Genomic DNA, 14,820 nt, shown 5'->3' with positions numbered 1-14,820 from the left:
AAAATGTAAAACTTATCTAAGTAATACACAGTTTTCGTTGTCACCCTGCCTCTCCAAATGCAAAACTGACATTAACAAAAATGCAATAATGCAATAACAGCTGAAAAAGTACTTAGGTGTGTATTTTTATTTTTTTATATTTACCGTTTAATAACGCAATCGCTGCTGTCTGTCCCATAGAAGAACATGACAGCCAGCGTATGTTTTGGAACTATTGGGGCTTACATGAACCACGTGACTGCCCTGCTACATGTCATACTTGGGGCCCAACAAAGGCCCAGAAAAAGGCAACAAGCACCAACAGAAGCAGAAGCAGATTATGAAAAGTCATGCTGTCACCATCTCAGGAGAAGAAAAACAACTTTGTAACTTAACAAAGCCCAGGCTGCTGAATGGGGTGGTGATTTAAAAACATAAATCTCTCATTTGCTTGTGAGCTAATTTAGTCTATGAGCTAAGGGGATCTACAGGATAGTAGCTAGTTTTTGAGACTATATGGGTCATTTCTTAACCACACCCTAGACGTTTTTTACATCTGTTTCAGAGATGTCAGGGAAGAAACAGAAATACCTGCTTTCATTCTGGGCAGCGAAGGGTCAGCCATCACCTGCCAAAAAACTTGCCAGGTCAGAGGAGGTGTGTGGAGGAGAATGTGAATTTGATAGGGAATGACATAGTGAAGGGGAGTGCGACTCCAGAGGACACAGACGATCTAAGAGTGCCCGAAGAGACAGATGATGAGACAGCAGTGGAAACAGTGGAGCAGACAGCAGACACAGGTGAAAAGTGAGGGGGTTAATGGAGCAGTTACTTGAGAGAGCGGTTAGTAGATTTGCACTGGAGTCTGAGGATGAAATATTCAGCCATTTGTATCTACTAGTGCGTTACCCGTAGGAAGCATGTATTTCTATAGAAAAGTGGGAGGTTAAGTAGCTTTTTCATGGATGGCCAAATGAGGCTGTGTTTGAAGGTGGGACGTCAGGGATATAGTTGGCTGTTTTTGATTATACCATTTTATGTCTTACCATAAAAACTATTTACCTTGCCTTACTTGGTGTAATTTTTTTTAGCACAACCTCACATGTGTGACTGTACAGTTATTTTTTCATTTTAAGGTACTATATTAACACTATGGACCTAAAATCACAAAATAACATAAAATCAGAGTAGAAAAAGTTAGTTTTTTTACTGTGAAAACCACAAATATGTTTAATGGACCAATTGCATTAGTTATAATGCAAATATAAATTGTTGTTTGCTAAATTGGTGCATAAGTTTTTGAAATTTACAAAGCTATGTGTAACTATTTACATTTAAATGCAGGCAATGCCTCAGGCTCAGGGCTCAGCTCATTCCTGCCTGTTCCACATTCAGCCGTCTCCTCCTTGGTTTGCCTCACAACACAACTCTACTACACACTAAACACACTACACCAAACACTACATAACACACTAACTATACACTCCAAACACGCTATATGTCACAAATCTCTCAACTCTCAAAACTCGCTATCTCTGTTGCTGTCTCCAACACATCACTGCTGCTGTCAATCATCCACCGATGTCCCTCCCACATCTTCCTGTTCCTCAACAACCAAACTTGCTGCTTGGACACTTTCGTAACAAAAGCACATTTTTACTGTTGCTTCCTGCACCAGACATAAAGCAAACGTAACGGCATTGTTCGCGAAAAATCGTGTTGGACATTATTTACCCTAAAACCGGTTTTGGACGTGCCGGTCCGCCCGCTCCGTCAACTCGGTAGGTAACGTTAGGCCGTGTGGGTCGGCTAGCGGCTAGCAGCTAGCTACACACAAACATCCACAGATTCCGATCCCACTTTGTTGACCGCGCGTCTCCGGATCTCCTCAGACCCGAATAGACTCAGTCTGGACTTGTTTAATCTCATTATAATCCACAACAGTCAGTTTAGATGAACAGAACAGAATGGGGCCGAACCGCTGGCAAAATCCCGGTCCAGCTTGCGCCGCTGCAGGTATAAATCCGCTTGTGACAAAAGCACATTTTTAGAATAGAATAGAATTACTTTAATGATCCCAGACTGGGAAATTATTTATTATAATTATTTTACTGTTTACTGTTTACTGTTTCTTCCTGCACCAGACACAAAGCAAACGTAACGGCAATGTTTGCGAAAAGGCGTGTTGGACATTATTTACCCTAAATCCGGTTTTGGACGTGCCAGTGCGTCCGCTCCGTCGACTCGGGCGGTGGGCCATGTAGCTAGCGCTAGCTAGCGGCTAGCACGGCTAGCGCTAGCTACACGCAAACATCCACAGACTCCGATCCCACTTTGTTGTCCGCGCGTCTCCGGATCTCCTCAGACCCGAACAGACTTGGACTTGTTTAATCTCATTAATCCACAACAGTCAGTTTAGATGCACAGAACGGAACCGAACCGCCGGTAAAATCCCGGTCCAGCTCGCGCCGCTGCAGGTATAAATCTGCTTGTTTTTTTAAGGTATGTCGTGGGCTTGAGCTCTGCAGTGATTGCCTCTGGTGCGCACGTGGCCACGGTGTGCAGTGGTTGGCTCTGGTGCCCACGTGACTGTGGTGGCTCGTGGACAATGCTTGCAGAATTTGTAAAGCATTTATGAAATAATTTATTCATGCTATCATTGCAGTCCAAGCAAATGCTTATTGCACACCACTGAACCACGCAGCAGCCATGTTGAAAGTCTCAGGTCAGTCTGATCCTGATCCGCAAAAATAATTGAGGAACACACACACACACACACACACACACACACACACACACAGACAGACAGAGATTCCTTGTATTATAGATAGATTTAAAGTTTATTAATAAAAGTTTATTTTAATTGTCTGATTTGTTCTTGTTTATCAGATTCTACAATTATGTTCATTTCTACTTATTCTAGTCTATTATGAACAATATGTAAAATTTCAGGAGACTCATAAGTTGCAAAAATAATTGGGAGGGGGAGAGGGGCTGTCTGAATAATGACAGAATCAGCCTGAATAATCCCATCACAACAGTCTAATGTTAATGTAGATGTATGAACACTCTTTCTAGTCACTAATGTACTGATAATATTTCTTGCATGTTCACTGGTATATTCAAAGTAAAGACAGAGAGGGAGAGAGCAGGGAGGAGGCCAACAGGGCATGGAGAGTAGGTGGCATGGAGCTGAAAAAAATCAGCAAACATTGATGGTTAAGACCAAATAATGACATTATCACAGTCAAACCCTAATGGTAAAATTTGGCAGCTCTAGTTATGATCCTAACTTTATATCAGCAAACACTTTGTGCTAATCATACCTGTTGAAATTAGTGCATGTGTCATGAGGTACCTTGGCGGTAAGTCCTTCAACATGTGAGCCACTCCGCAGCTCTGTGTGGCCCTCTTAAACCTGGCTGGTCAGACATGACTGCCAGAGCTCAGGTGTGCAAGGCAGACTTCTTGAAGCTTGCTGTATAAACTCTGCAAATAGTAGGACTGTCCATTACATCTGCAATTTGTTGCCGAGTCAGCTGGTGTGGATCTTTATTTTCAGGGTCCATCTGGATGTGATCCAGTGAGATAATGAACCCCAGGAAGGAGACAGAAGCTGTATGGAACTCACACTTCTCTGTGTTGATGTACAGTTAGTGTTCCAACAGCGTCTGCAGCACTCCATGGACCGTGCAATGCAGTGGCCAATACCTCGGCTCACCCTCAGGCAGGCGATGACGTAAGCCACTTTGGAACGCTCAGAGAGAAAAGCTGTTGGACGTAGCTTGCAGTGAAGACGACACTGGACCAGGAAGGCTCTACAGTATACAGTCCACATCTCTAGAAAAACATTCTGATTGGAGGCAGCACCACAGGAAGGGACATTGGTAGCAGAGTTGATGCTGCACCAGATGTGTGGCTGGTCCTTAAATCAATTCAAATCAATTTGATTTTTATAGCCCAAAATCCCAATCACATTGCCTAAGTACAACCTGTACAATGAACAACTCCTTTTCCTTAGACCCCAACAGGGAAACAAAAAAGGATTGAAGAAACAGAATGAAGAGGCATCAAATATTACAATATTTGAGAGCAATGACCCAGCAGAACCCAAGGTAAGACGATCCAGATTCATCAACATATGAGGCAGAGGGAGCCAGGAGAGATGGATGTTCCCAGGGGCTTGAGGTCCATCAAAAGGGAACTTTGATGAAAAGAGTAGAGGAGGAGGACACCATCCCATTCGGCCATTCACATAGAAATTCACTATGGTGGACCTATATGTATGAGATGCTGAGGGACCTGTTAATAAAATGGTATTTGAGGCCATGGGAATGGCACTGGACTGGAAATCAACCAAAGTGTAGTTGTGTCAGAAGTAGGGGGTTTTGGCTGTAGAAGCAGAAGTAGTCGAGGTCACTGGACACCAATAAACCTCAGACTAACTTAACTACTTGAAATAACTTATTTTTTGTGATGAAGTTTATACTATTTTGCACACTGTAATTAAAAATACATACGAATGTAATAGACTGATCTTCCATATTTTTTCGTTCCAATTCTAATGGTAATTTCAGGTTAGCCATTATTTGAGTAATATCATCTTGGAGAGAAACGTATTCAGTCATTTCATTCATCGCTCTTTTTGTTGAGATGTCTTCAGTGATAACAAACCATTTACTTCAGTGTCACATCGTAATCAGAGGCGCAGTGATTCAATTTGATATTTGAAGAAAACTGAGGGAGGGAGGGCTACTTTTTTTATAGGCACTGACAACTCTTTGCTCCCATGTCGGACCATGTTTGTTAGTCTGTCATGTTGCTAGTATGCATCAGTGTTGCTAAATATCATAAACAAGCATGGTAGGGATGGGAGGATACAAGATTTGAACACTGAGATGATGATGAATCCATCTCATCAGTGACTTGAAAAAGCTCTCTAGCTCATAATTCACTTGCATCGATTTGTGGATAAATTTTTAACTGCCACAAGGGGAAGCCTGCGTTAGTTATTCCAAAAATCCAAAGCTTGTCACTATGGCCGAGTTTGGAGATGTGGGAAATCATGTGGATAACAATCATTTGTTTCTTGCAGGGGGAAAACCCTGATAATTTACAGCTACCTTCAAGATTGTTTTTACTCAAAAATCAGCAATGCAATCAAATGTTTTAGACTTCAACATGTTTAAATATTTGCTTATCAGGATGATATTGTGAATGACAATTTAGCCAGGATAATTGTGACGTCCCCATGACTAGTATGTGGTGATATATCGTACAGCTGCTTGGTAAACACCGCACAGCTCAGATCACTTAGAAGATGAGGCAGGAAGAGTTACATTTAGTTTATTTATTAAAAAAGAAAAATCAGCAAACAAATAAAAAAAAAAAAAAAAAAAAAAAAATGTGAGTCGAAGCATTCTCTAAGCACTTCCAACATGGTAACTTCTGTTCAGACTGACTCAAACTGCTTCAGACACATTGTATCAAGACAAACACATGGATCCCAGGACAGTGACAGAAACATAGGAAATGGAGCTGGAAACCATTACAATAAATTGGTGAGACCATTAAAAAAAAATGACCATGGCAAAAATATTTATAACACTTTATATATTCTATCATTTCCTGTTGGTATAAAATGATAAAATATATAAATTAAATTATACCTCAACCCTGTCAAATGGAGTACTGGTTATATTTAAGTAAACAGTGAGGGTGTCACTGCTGACAGCTCAAGCAAAACCCCAGTTATTGAGGAAGAAAACTAAGATTCAGACCTAGTTTGTGATTCAGCAACATACTGCAGGCTAAATGAACACACACTCCTGGTTGAAGACCGTTGAGTGTGTACTGTGCATTATTTTACCAATTATACCGTGTACCTCACAAGCACTAAGATTCTGCTGTGATAACTTCAGAGAATGACCTGCTGTGCCTCAGAGTCTTAATATGCCTAGAAGTGAACTTCCCCTCACTGGAACAAAGACATAAACAGGGCTATGTTTGGTCTGAACAGAGCAGTTTGGTGAGCAGCTCTCTTGTCAGTTACATATGGTTTCTTTCAACTGGTATACAAATGGAAGGAAGTGGAAGTGACAGAAACCCGAATACATACTTCAACAACTCTTAACAGAATCAAAAATAAGGGGAGACCATGTAATGACCATACAGAGGACCAGGTGACCGAACAGTAATACTATGCAGACATGTCGGCAGAAACATTGTGTTAATGTCTATATGGACCTTGCACATGCAAAGGACAAGAACCAAAATGAAAACCCAAGAAGATGTTGGACACCATCAGGCATTTGTCAAAAACATGTTGCTGAGTGACTACAGCACAATGAATCACTATGCCACTTTTCATAACCCATGATATGAAAGCCTTTTAAATACAGTTCATGTTTGAACGAGGGAGAAAACCAAAAAGAAAAAAGGACTCTTAAAATGCTGCTGCAGGGGAGCGTCAAACTATTGTACAGACACACAGTCAAACAGTATAATCTGTCCTCTACTAAAGACAAACAGAAGAGATTTCTAACGCATCCTGTACTCTGAAGTCTTAGACACCTCACACAGCTGACCCTTGAAGTCGATGTCTACAGTGAAGTCCAGGTCCCTCTGCAAACCAACAGCAACAAGTCAGACACAAAAGGCAACAGAATGCACTGAAGAAGCAACACATACATAATACATCTACCACAGCAAGTAGGGGGGGGGAAGTCTGTTTTTGAATAAAGGAGCTCTGCTTACATTGTTCTTGACATTTGGCTTCATGCTGATGGTGCCGAAGATCTCCTCGCCCGTCTTGACAGTCAGGTAGTCATCCAGGTAGAAGACAGTCTGCTTCCAATGGGTGTAGGGAGACTCGGGGCCTGATAACAGAAAATAAAGTGTGCATTAATACAGTGCTGCCAAAACAACTTCTACAAAAAGATGTTTATTCAGATCGATTCATTTCAGTTTATGGGTGCAATGTAGGGATGGGAGAAATATATTTTTTTATCGTGGATTGGTTAAAACACCAAAGTTGTTTGTGTTGCAGTTATTATTGGGATAATCGAAGATCTTCACATGAATGATTGGAAAAGTCGCCTATATTGCGTTCGCACCAACCTATACTGGCCTCCTGATTAATTTGAATTTGCCTGAGCCCATCACAGACAACATTGCTGGTGATAAAGTGCCCCATGCCTCATGTAATCTGCATTAAGTTAGCGCCTAAAACACGAGTGGGTCGAAACTTTGTATATGGCTGGACTATGTACGGTCAATTGTGGCCAAATTGTTACACAGACAGCCTATAATGTTAATTCACAGCTATGAATTAATCTGCCATTTTATTCATTGATTCCACTCACGCAAGCACAAAGGGTTAAGTTGCATGCAAACCATTGGGAGTGTGTGTGTTCAGGTACAGCTATAGCAGGTAAGTTGAGATGAATTACATTTGTAAATGGCATTTTAATTGCAATTGTCTAATTTTTTAAAATTAGATAACTCCAGGTACATTAACTAAAGTCACATCCCTTTAACATTAGGCCCCACAATCCTTGAACTGTGGCCAAATATGTGTTTGAGGTCAGTGACCTCTGACCACCAAATTCTAATTGCCCATCATTGAGTCATAAGGGATATTTGTACCAAATTTGAAAAATTTCCCTTCAATACATTCTCTGGCTACGATGTTTTAATAAGAATGAGATGCTTTGATGTCAGAATGACCCTGCCCTTACCCAGCTTGACCCAGACTAGTCACTCGACCAACAAGCCATTAACTAAACTGTTTCTATAACATGTGCTGGATTCAAACTGGTCACTTGACACCGGACTCCGACCTGTGAAAATCTCAACAGGACATTGGCCTGATCCCATTACAAGCAGATTTTAATCAAATGCACACAAACCAAAACAGAAAACAAAACCATTTGATAGTCCGAGCCAAAATATCAATTTCCATTTCAAGATGTTCATTTAATTTGTATAGCACCAATTCACAATAATAAATCCCTTTGGAACAAACCGTTTGATACAAAACCAGATGAGTCAATAGATGGCAGAGACGTACTGCAACAGATTCTTCTGTTTATTACATGTTTTGGTATTTGAGCTAATACACCGAGATGCATCAAGCATTGGTTTACATACGAATCTTAATGGAGGCCAATGACGACTCACACCTCTACTAAAATGCTGCAAAAGGAAATAGCCCAACACTAATCTTTCAGAAGGCTTCATCATTCTGTTAGAAAAGAATAGATTTAATTGACAGCATTTGTGTGAAACAAGATAAAGAAATGTTATTCTTAATGTGAAGACTTAATTAACAGCATTCGTCCCAAAAGCTACTGGCAAAAATCTTACAAGGACTCAGTTTCAAAGTCCCAAAAACATTTACCAATTCTAAAAGATATGGTGCCGTTTAATCTCAATCATTATATATAGTCAGCTGTGGGGTGATGGGTTACCAGTCATAAGTGGCTCCTAATTATTCAGTTTTCTAAACAATAAAAGGTTTACATTATTATCATTTATCAGAGGGCGATATATCAGTGGATTTGAGGATAATGATCGTATCACCACTTATGCACAAACAAGTTCACAGTAGTGAGTGAGTGAGTGAGTGAGTGAGTGAGTGAGAAGACTGACTGGTGGAGAAGCCGGTCCTCTTGTGACAGCGTGTGAACTCAATGTTGAAGTAGGTGACCAGCGCATGGATGTAGTCATTCCTCTTCACCTGCAGGCAGAATGGTGAGGTGAAGGACAGGTCCTCCAACTTTACTGTGTAGATGTCCACCTCCTAAAAACAACCAAACAAGAGCATCAGACCAAAGTTGGTAAATTTCAGAATTTCTATTTCAGGGTTACGCCTCCGTAGATACCATCAGATACACCTCTGTTTTAGAATCACTTCTAAAGTATTACAATATCAAACAAGTTATTCATCCACCCACCTTGATGAGACATGCACTGCTGACTAGCTGCTTGGGATCCACAACATCGACCAGAGGTTCCTTAATTGCCACCTCCTTGATGCACGACATATCAAAACCATACACGTTCTCCCACCCTGACAGAGGCAAAGGCACAGGCACACGGTTTCACTTAACTTAGAATAATGCATACAATATGTGGATAACAGCCAGTGGGGTTCATGTTAACAATCCTATCCAACAGTCATTCAGTGCGTTTACATGACACTCAAAGATCAGATCATAGTTGGACTAACAGTAATTTGGTTTTCTTAAGATGCATGTATACACCTTAGTCTGACTAAAATCGGATCAGATTTCTCACAGTCGAATTAAAACACCTAGATTATTCGATTGATAGTTGCAAAACTCCTGCATGTATACGTTCAATCAGATCGGATTTTTCCCCCCGGGGCCATAAGCCGGAAGCAGATGGACGGCGGGGGCGTCGTCGTCGTCTTTCCTCCGAAATCACTGCAAGAAAGAGCGCCATTGTGCACCTAGTTTGTGTAATTATCATGTACACCAAATACGAAATGTACAAAGATGTAGCTTCGTCTCGCTCTTCGTACGCCATCTTTCTTGAATGCCGAGGCAGCTGGTGACGTAAAGAGGTCAGCCGGAGGTGGCTCTGTTACCACTAGTTGAAATGGGTAAAGCGCCACCTAGCGCACCAGGGTACGACATGCTCCGGCACAATAATCCAAATTTCTCACTGGCATGTATACTCGGATAATTGCAGTTGTCCGGTTGAGTAGCATAGTCGAACTATGGCTGTAATCTGACTAAGCTGTGCATGTAAACGCACTGATTGAACACAACTGATTTCCAACAATCCTGTGCCCTTTGAATGCATCTGGAACAAAACCACACCTCTATACTCTTTCACAGCATGTTGCCGGAAACGACTGGACTACTGCAGGTTTCCTCAAATCTCAGTATCACAGACGCCCTCCAACCTACAGGATCTTGGCCTTAGGTTGGCTCAGATGACAAGACTACTCACAGTGGATTTTGTAGTCCTTGTACTGCCGGTCTTCAATGGCAGTGACATAAAGTGTTGCCCTGTCCGGAAAAATTAGTCCATCTGGCTTCTGTCGGGGAGAATAAAAGACTCAGACTTACAGGTATTTGAAGTAGACTCCTGAGGGATTATTAGACATTGGTAACCAAATGATAGAATAATATTTCAGGAACCAGCAGTTCCTCCTACTTCCCAATCAAGGCACACAAACACTCATACATACCAGCCATTTGTCTCTGGCATATATGACTGTGTTGAGCATAGACTCATAGAAGAGGCAGTATCCCATCCACTCTGATATGATGATGTCTACTCCCTCTACAGGCAGCTCCACCTCTTCCACCTTTCCCTTGATGATTGTCACAACTGGAGACACAAAAAGGGTAATTTGGTACATCAGGAACTCCACTCCATCCTTACATGACCCAGAAATATTGTCAAGTCATTAAGCTTCACATGATTGGATTCTATAAACTTACCATCATCCAGCTTGTTGGCCTTGACAATCTTTACAGCGTAGTCTGAAATGCTACTGCACTCTATCTATGAAGACAATGCAAAAGAAAGGAAAGAATTCAATTTATGCTGCCGATAGAAAGAGGCCATCACTGACTATGTTCCTCATGGCCAAAACCAATAAGATTTCATGTTAAAAAGTTCATAACCTATAGTTTATGCACACCTGATGTTAAGGTTATATCGAGAAATGGGGGATAATTTGATATGACATAGCTTTAATATGATGTGTTTTATTAAAATAGAAAAATGGAGCACAGGAGCAGTATGCTGCACTGGTTGAGCACAAAGTACAAAGAAGGAGTCCATTTTTTTTTTTTATTCTCCTGGGAAAACCCCTGTTTTTAAGAGGCTTAGGATAGTTGAAAAACATGAACACTGGCACAGACATCACACATGGTGAAATCCATTGTCCTATGTGTCACAGGATTGGGTGGCAAATTGGCTAGATAAGACCCCCAAAACACCAACCAAGGACTATAATTGTACATTTTATCTGGATGTATCATGACTGGTAGACATTTGTTTCCATCTCTCTCGTGGTTGACCCTTGCTCTGCACAAGTTGCATTCATTCCTCTTAAAATTCTTTTTCAACATAATACCTTATAGTCTCAATAAAAAGCACTTAAATGGTTATGTGACAATTATTCTCATGTGCCTGTCCCTTCTTCGAAGAGTATAAAAAAGTAATTTTGGACATTGGTCAAACCCTACCAACTAATGTTGCAATTACCAAATCCAGCCAGTCTAGGAATTAAATAGGTGTGAAATAGCCCAACACTTACCCCTATAACCTTCTTGGCTCCTGCTTTGGCAGCAAACATGCAGAGGATGCCTGTCCCACTGCCCACATCCAGCACCACCTTATCCTTAAAAAGATGCTTGTTGTGGAACATGGAATTGCGGTAGGTGAGAGTGCGAACCTCATCTTTCAGCATCTCCTACAGTGGCAGTAAAACAGGGCCAATACAAGCAGAAGAGTTAGCATCTTGTGAGACAGGGGTAAACCTTGATACTGCAGTTTGTAAAGAAATTACCTCGTGGATGCCAAAGTGGGCGTATGAGTCAAAGTAGTAATCCTTAGATGTCATATCCTCCGCTGCTGGCTTGGCTGAGCTCTCCCCCTGAGAAACCTCAACAAAAGACACACACACTTACAACCTGGAGTAGGCTTGGCTTCATTCCCCTGTGTAGATATTCAGTCTTATCAAAGTATGAAACTACGTGTGTAGGTATAGTGGTAGTAATTTTATTCTCAGCTGTGAAATGTGACACCCCTTACCACATAAAAGCTAGTATATACGACTATTACTGAACCGTATTTGTTTTTAAGGTCTCATCAAACACTGCATCGGTGACCATTAATGTATTGTTTGATAGATACACCGATGTCTGCTGCACACTATCAATATAGCACTCTTATCAGAAAGTAATGAGTTATTAAAGTGTGGAAATTTTCTTAGTCAATATGTGGTAATAAAACCAGAGATTCTCACATTGATTCTCTACAGTTGAATCAGACATCATTTTTATTGGAGCTTTTTGACAAACGCAAAAGAATAGTTGCATTGATGAAGCCTTTTTAACACTATGGAGTAGCCTATTTTGTGGCTGATTACTCATGACAAGAAACTGGAATAACTTGAATGCTAAACAATATAAAACCGTCATTAATAGATTCGTCCAACGCGCACTATTTTTACCTGTAATTAGAATTGCATCTAAAAAGATAATTTGAAATTGTATATAAACTGTTATAGTTGGATTTATGCTGTGCGAAAATACCTGCCCTAATAAGCACAGAGTTAGACCGCCCTGATTAACACAGACGGGGCCATAATTAAATAGAAGGGAGCACATGGTTTATAGTCCTCCGTGTGAGACGACAATGGCCTTGCGACGGGATCGAACAACACTTTAACTCGTTCCCTGGTCAACTACCGATGTAAACAGGGTTTCTTAATTAAAAATGATCACCGGGTGTACTGTCTGGCCTTTTATATTCAATTTAGCAAACTATGGGATTACGGCTGGCGTTAACGTACAAGCGTCTTCGCTTCAACGGGCTTTGCTAGCTTACTACTTAGCCGAACAGCAAGAAATCTTATCGTAACAAGGTCAAAACCTGATTGGATATGGATGCCACTAATAACCCAGTATATCAAGGGAAGTACTTCTGCTCAACTATGTCGCCCTGTTAAAACGGGCTCATGGTAGCGCAGAGAAATAAGCAGCATCCGTGCCTGAAATAGCTAGCTCGCTAGCTGGCTAATTAGCTGAGAAGCTAAAGTCCCATGCGGTCCAACAGGGTCTTTGACTCACAACCGGCCGGCTGTCGCACCAACTAAAACTTTTCTATGGTCACTTAAAAATTGCGATTTTGGCCATCAACTTCGATTTTCATATAAATACAACGTATTTCAATAGTTTGAATTAAATACAAGGTCTGCCGGATAAAGCATCTTTCCTTGCCGCTGAATGAATGAGCGGCAACGGCAGATACACCACACGAGAAATCGCTAAAATGGATGCATCACTATCTGTTAACGTCATTGAGCTAAATAATAAGAACACCAGTCATTTAAGAAAGAGTAAATATCTGAAGCATCTTTCCTTCCATTATAAAAATATGCATCTGTAGCTAACCACGTTGAGTCGGAGGCGTTTACTGCATTGTAAGATCTTACCTCCATCCTCTCTGCAGGCGCGGCCATTTCGAACTGCTGTCTGACGCTTCTCTTCTTCCACTTGTTCTTGCTCTTGTTCTTCTTTTTCCGCTTCGTCTTCTTCTTCTCCTGTTGTTAGGGCGAGTTGCGACCATGACTTTTAAGGTGCCTACCGCCATCTGCCGTACCAGAGTATGTAACATGGGGATATGTGACACAACATCATAGAGTAAATGAACTAAATACATTATTTCAAACAAGCAAACTAACTAACTAAACAAAAGGAAAACCTGTGAAAAGAACCAAAATCTCAGCCACTCTTCCTCATCATTACTTGTCATGCTCATGTCTGCATGCAACCCCAACAGTGTGTTCTTTATTGACAATTTCATCCTCTTCTGGAACATCGACATCTTTTCAGTGGTAACTAACTGGTAAGCCTTCAACAGTTATGAAATTACCCATTATAGACATCTCATAAGCACAAGATTTGTGCCGACAAAAATCTTACATAGTATTGTGAAACCTGAAAATCACAAGTATTATTTCCTCGTTATGAGCCAGTAGATTATTGAGTAAAAGTCAAGATCTGCTGAAGATAAATGAGATTACAGGAGCGGTAAAATGTGCAACTGGTGATACTTGTTTCAATTTTAAACTTTTTCTAAGTGAATTAAGCTAGTCATTTTAATATATACCTACACAATAATAGGAGACTAATCATGGTAATAACCCCATCAAAAGAACAATGGACAGCAACACAACAAGTTTACATACCTCCTTAGATGTCAAATAATATGTCAAAATTGGTCAACTAACCTTTTAAGCTCTTTATCACTTAGGTTGTCATGTTAATTTAGATAGATAGATGGCTAGACAGAAAGATAGAGATAGATAGATAGATAGATCCTCCCTCCCACCCTCTACACACCCCACAATGGCCCCACAGTGTCATCAGAGAATTTCTGCAGATGACACAACTCAGTGTGTTACTTAAAGTAAGCAGTGTAGGTGGGGAAGAGCGAGACAGCACAGTTCCCTGGGGGGCATCGATGTTGCAGATCAGACACAGTTCTGTAATTTTACACACTGCAGTCTGCCCGTCAGATAGTCATTGACCCATGTGACGAGGGGAGAATCCATCCATAGGGCATTTAGTAGGCACTTTTGTCCAAACCAGTAATTACAGTAATTCATACATTCATATACTGATGGTGGTGGCTGCCATGCAAGGTGGGGAATCGAACCATCAACCTTCCAATAACAAGATGCTGGCTTTACCCCTGAGCCACAGCCGTTTGCATGTTGCAAACACCAAGCACTAACTAGCAGTTTCACTAACAGTTAACTCATGCATCTGTTAATAATTAATTATGGTGTTCTTACATTATAGTCAGTATAATTATAAGCATTAACAAATGCCTAATTAATACTTTTATAGCCATTGAGGTACTGTCAACAAACGTCTTTTGTTGGGATTACAGATTATTTTATATGGTTGATAAAGAGTTTATGTCATCAGATCCATAGCAATTGTCCCAGCATTACTTACCCATAATCAACCATTAATGAATGCTCTTTGTTACTGTTAAGTGTAAAGTTGAAAACATGAATCCATTTAGAAAAACTCCTTCAAAGCATAAGCTGAATAAGGGTCA

General features: G+C 40.7%; 1 protein-coding gene across 2 annotated transcripts; it reads right to left on the bottom strand.

The window, feature by feature from the left end:
- Nucleotides 1-5,359: 5,359 nt before the first annotated feature.
- Nucleotides 5,360-13,329, bottom strand: prmt1 (protein arginine methyltransferase 1). Of its 2 annotated transcripts, none has more exons than XM_030409963.1 (10): nt 13,184-13,329; nt 11,534-11,629; nt 11,282-11,437; nt 10,458-10,521; nt 10,202-10,344; nt 9,961-10,048; nt 8,937-9,052; nt 8,632-8,782; nt 6,736-6,857; nt 5,360-6,603 (listed from the first exon to the last, which is right to left on the bottom strand). In XM_030409963.1, the coding sequence occupies exons 1-10, from the start codon at nt 13,208-13,210 to the stop codon at nt 6,520-6,522; spliced, it is 1,047 nt and encodes a 348-aa protein (XP_030265823.1). In that variant the 5' UTR covers nt 13,211-13,329; the 3' UTR covers nt 5,360-6,519. The 2 variants fall into 2 exon arrangements, with proteins under 2 accessions (XP_030265823.1, XP_030265824.1); XM_030409964.1 differs by having other exon boundaries at nt 11,534-11,620; nt 13,184-13,318.
- Nucleotides 13,330-14,820: the final 1,491 nt, after the last annotated feature.

Source organism: Sparus aurata, chromosome 24 (assembly GCF_900880675.1).
Source record: "Sparus aurata chromosome 24, fSpaAur1.1, whole genome shotgun sequence".
NCBI lineage: Eukaryota > Metazoa > Chordata > Actinopteri > Spariformes > Sparidae > Sparus > Sparus aurata.
The sequence above is the reverse complement of the archived record's forward strand: the minus strand, read 5'-3'. Positions and strand labels throughout refer to the sequence as shown.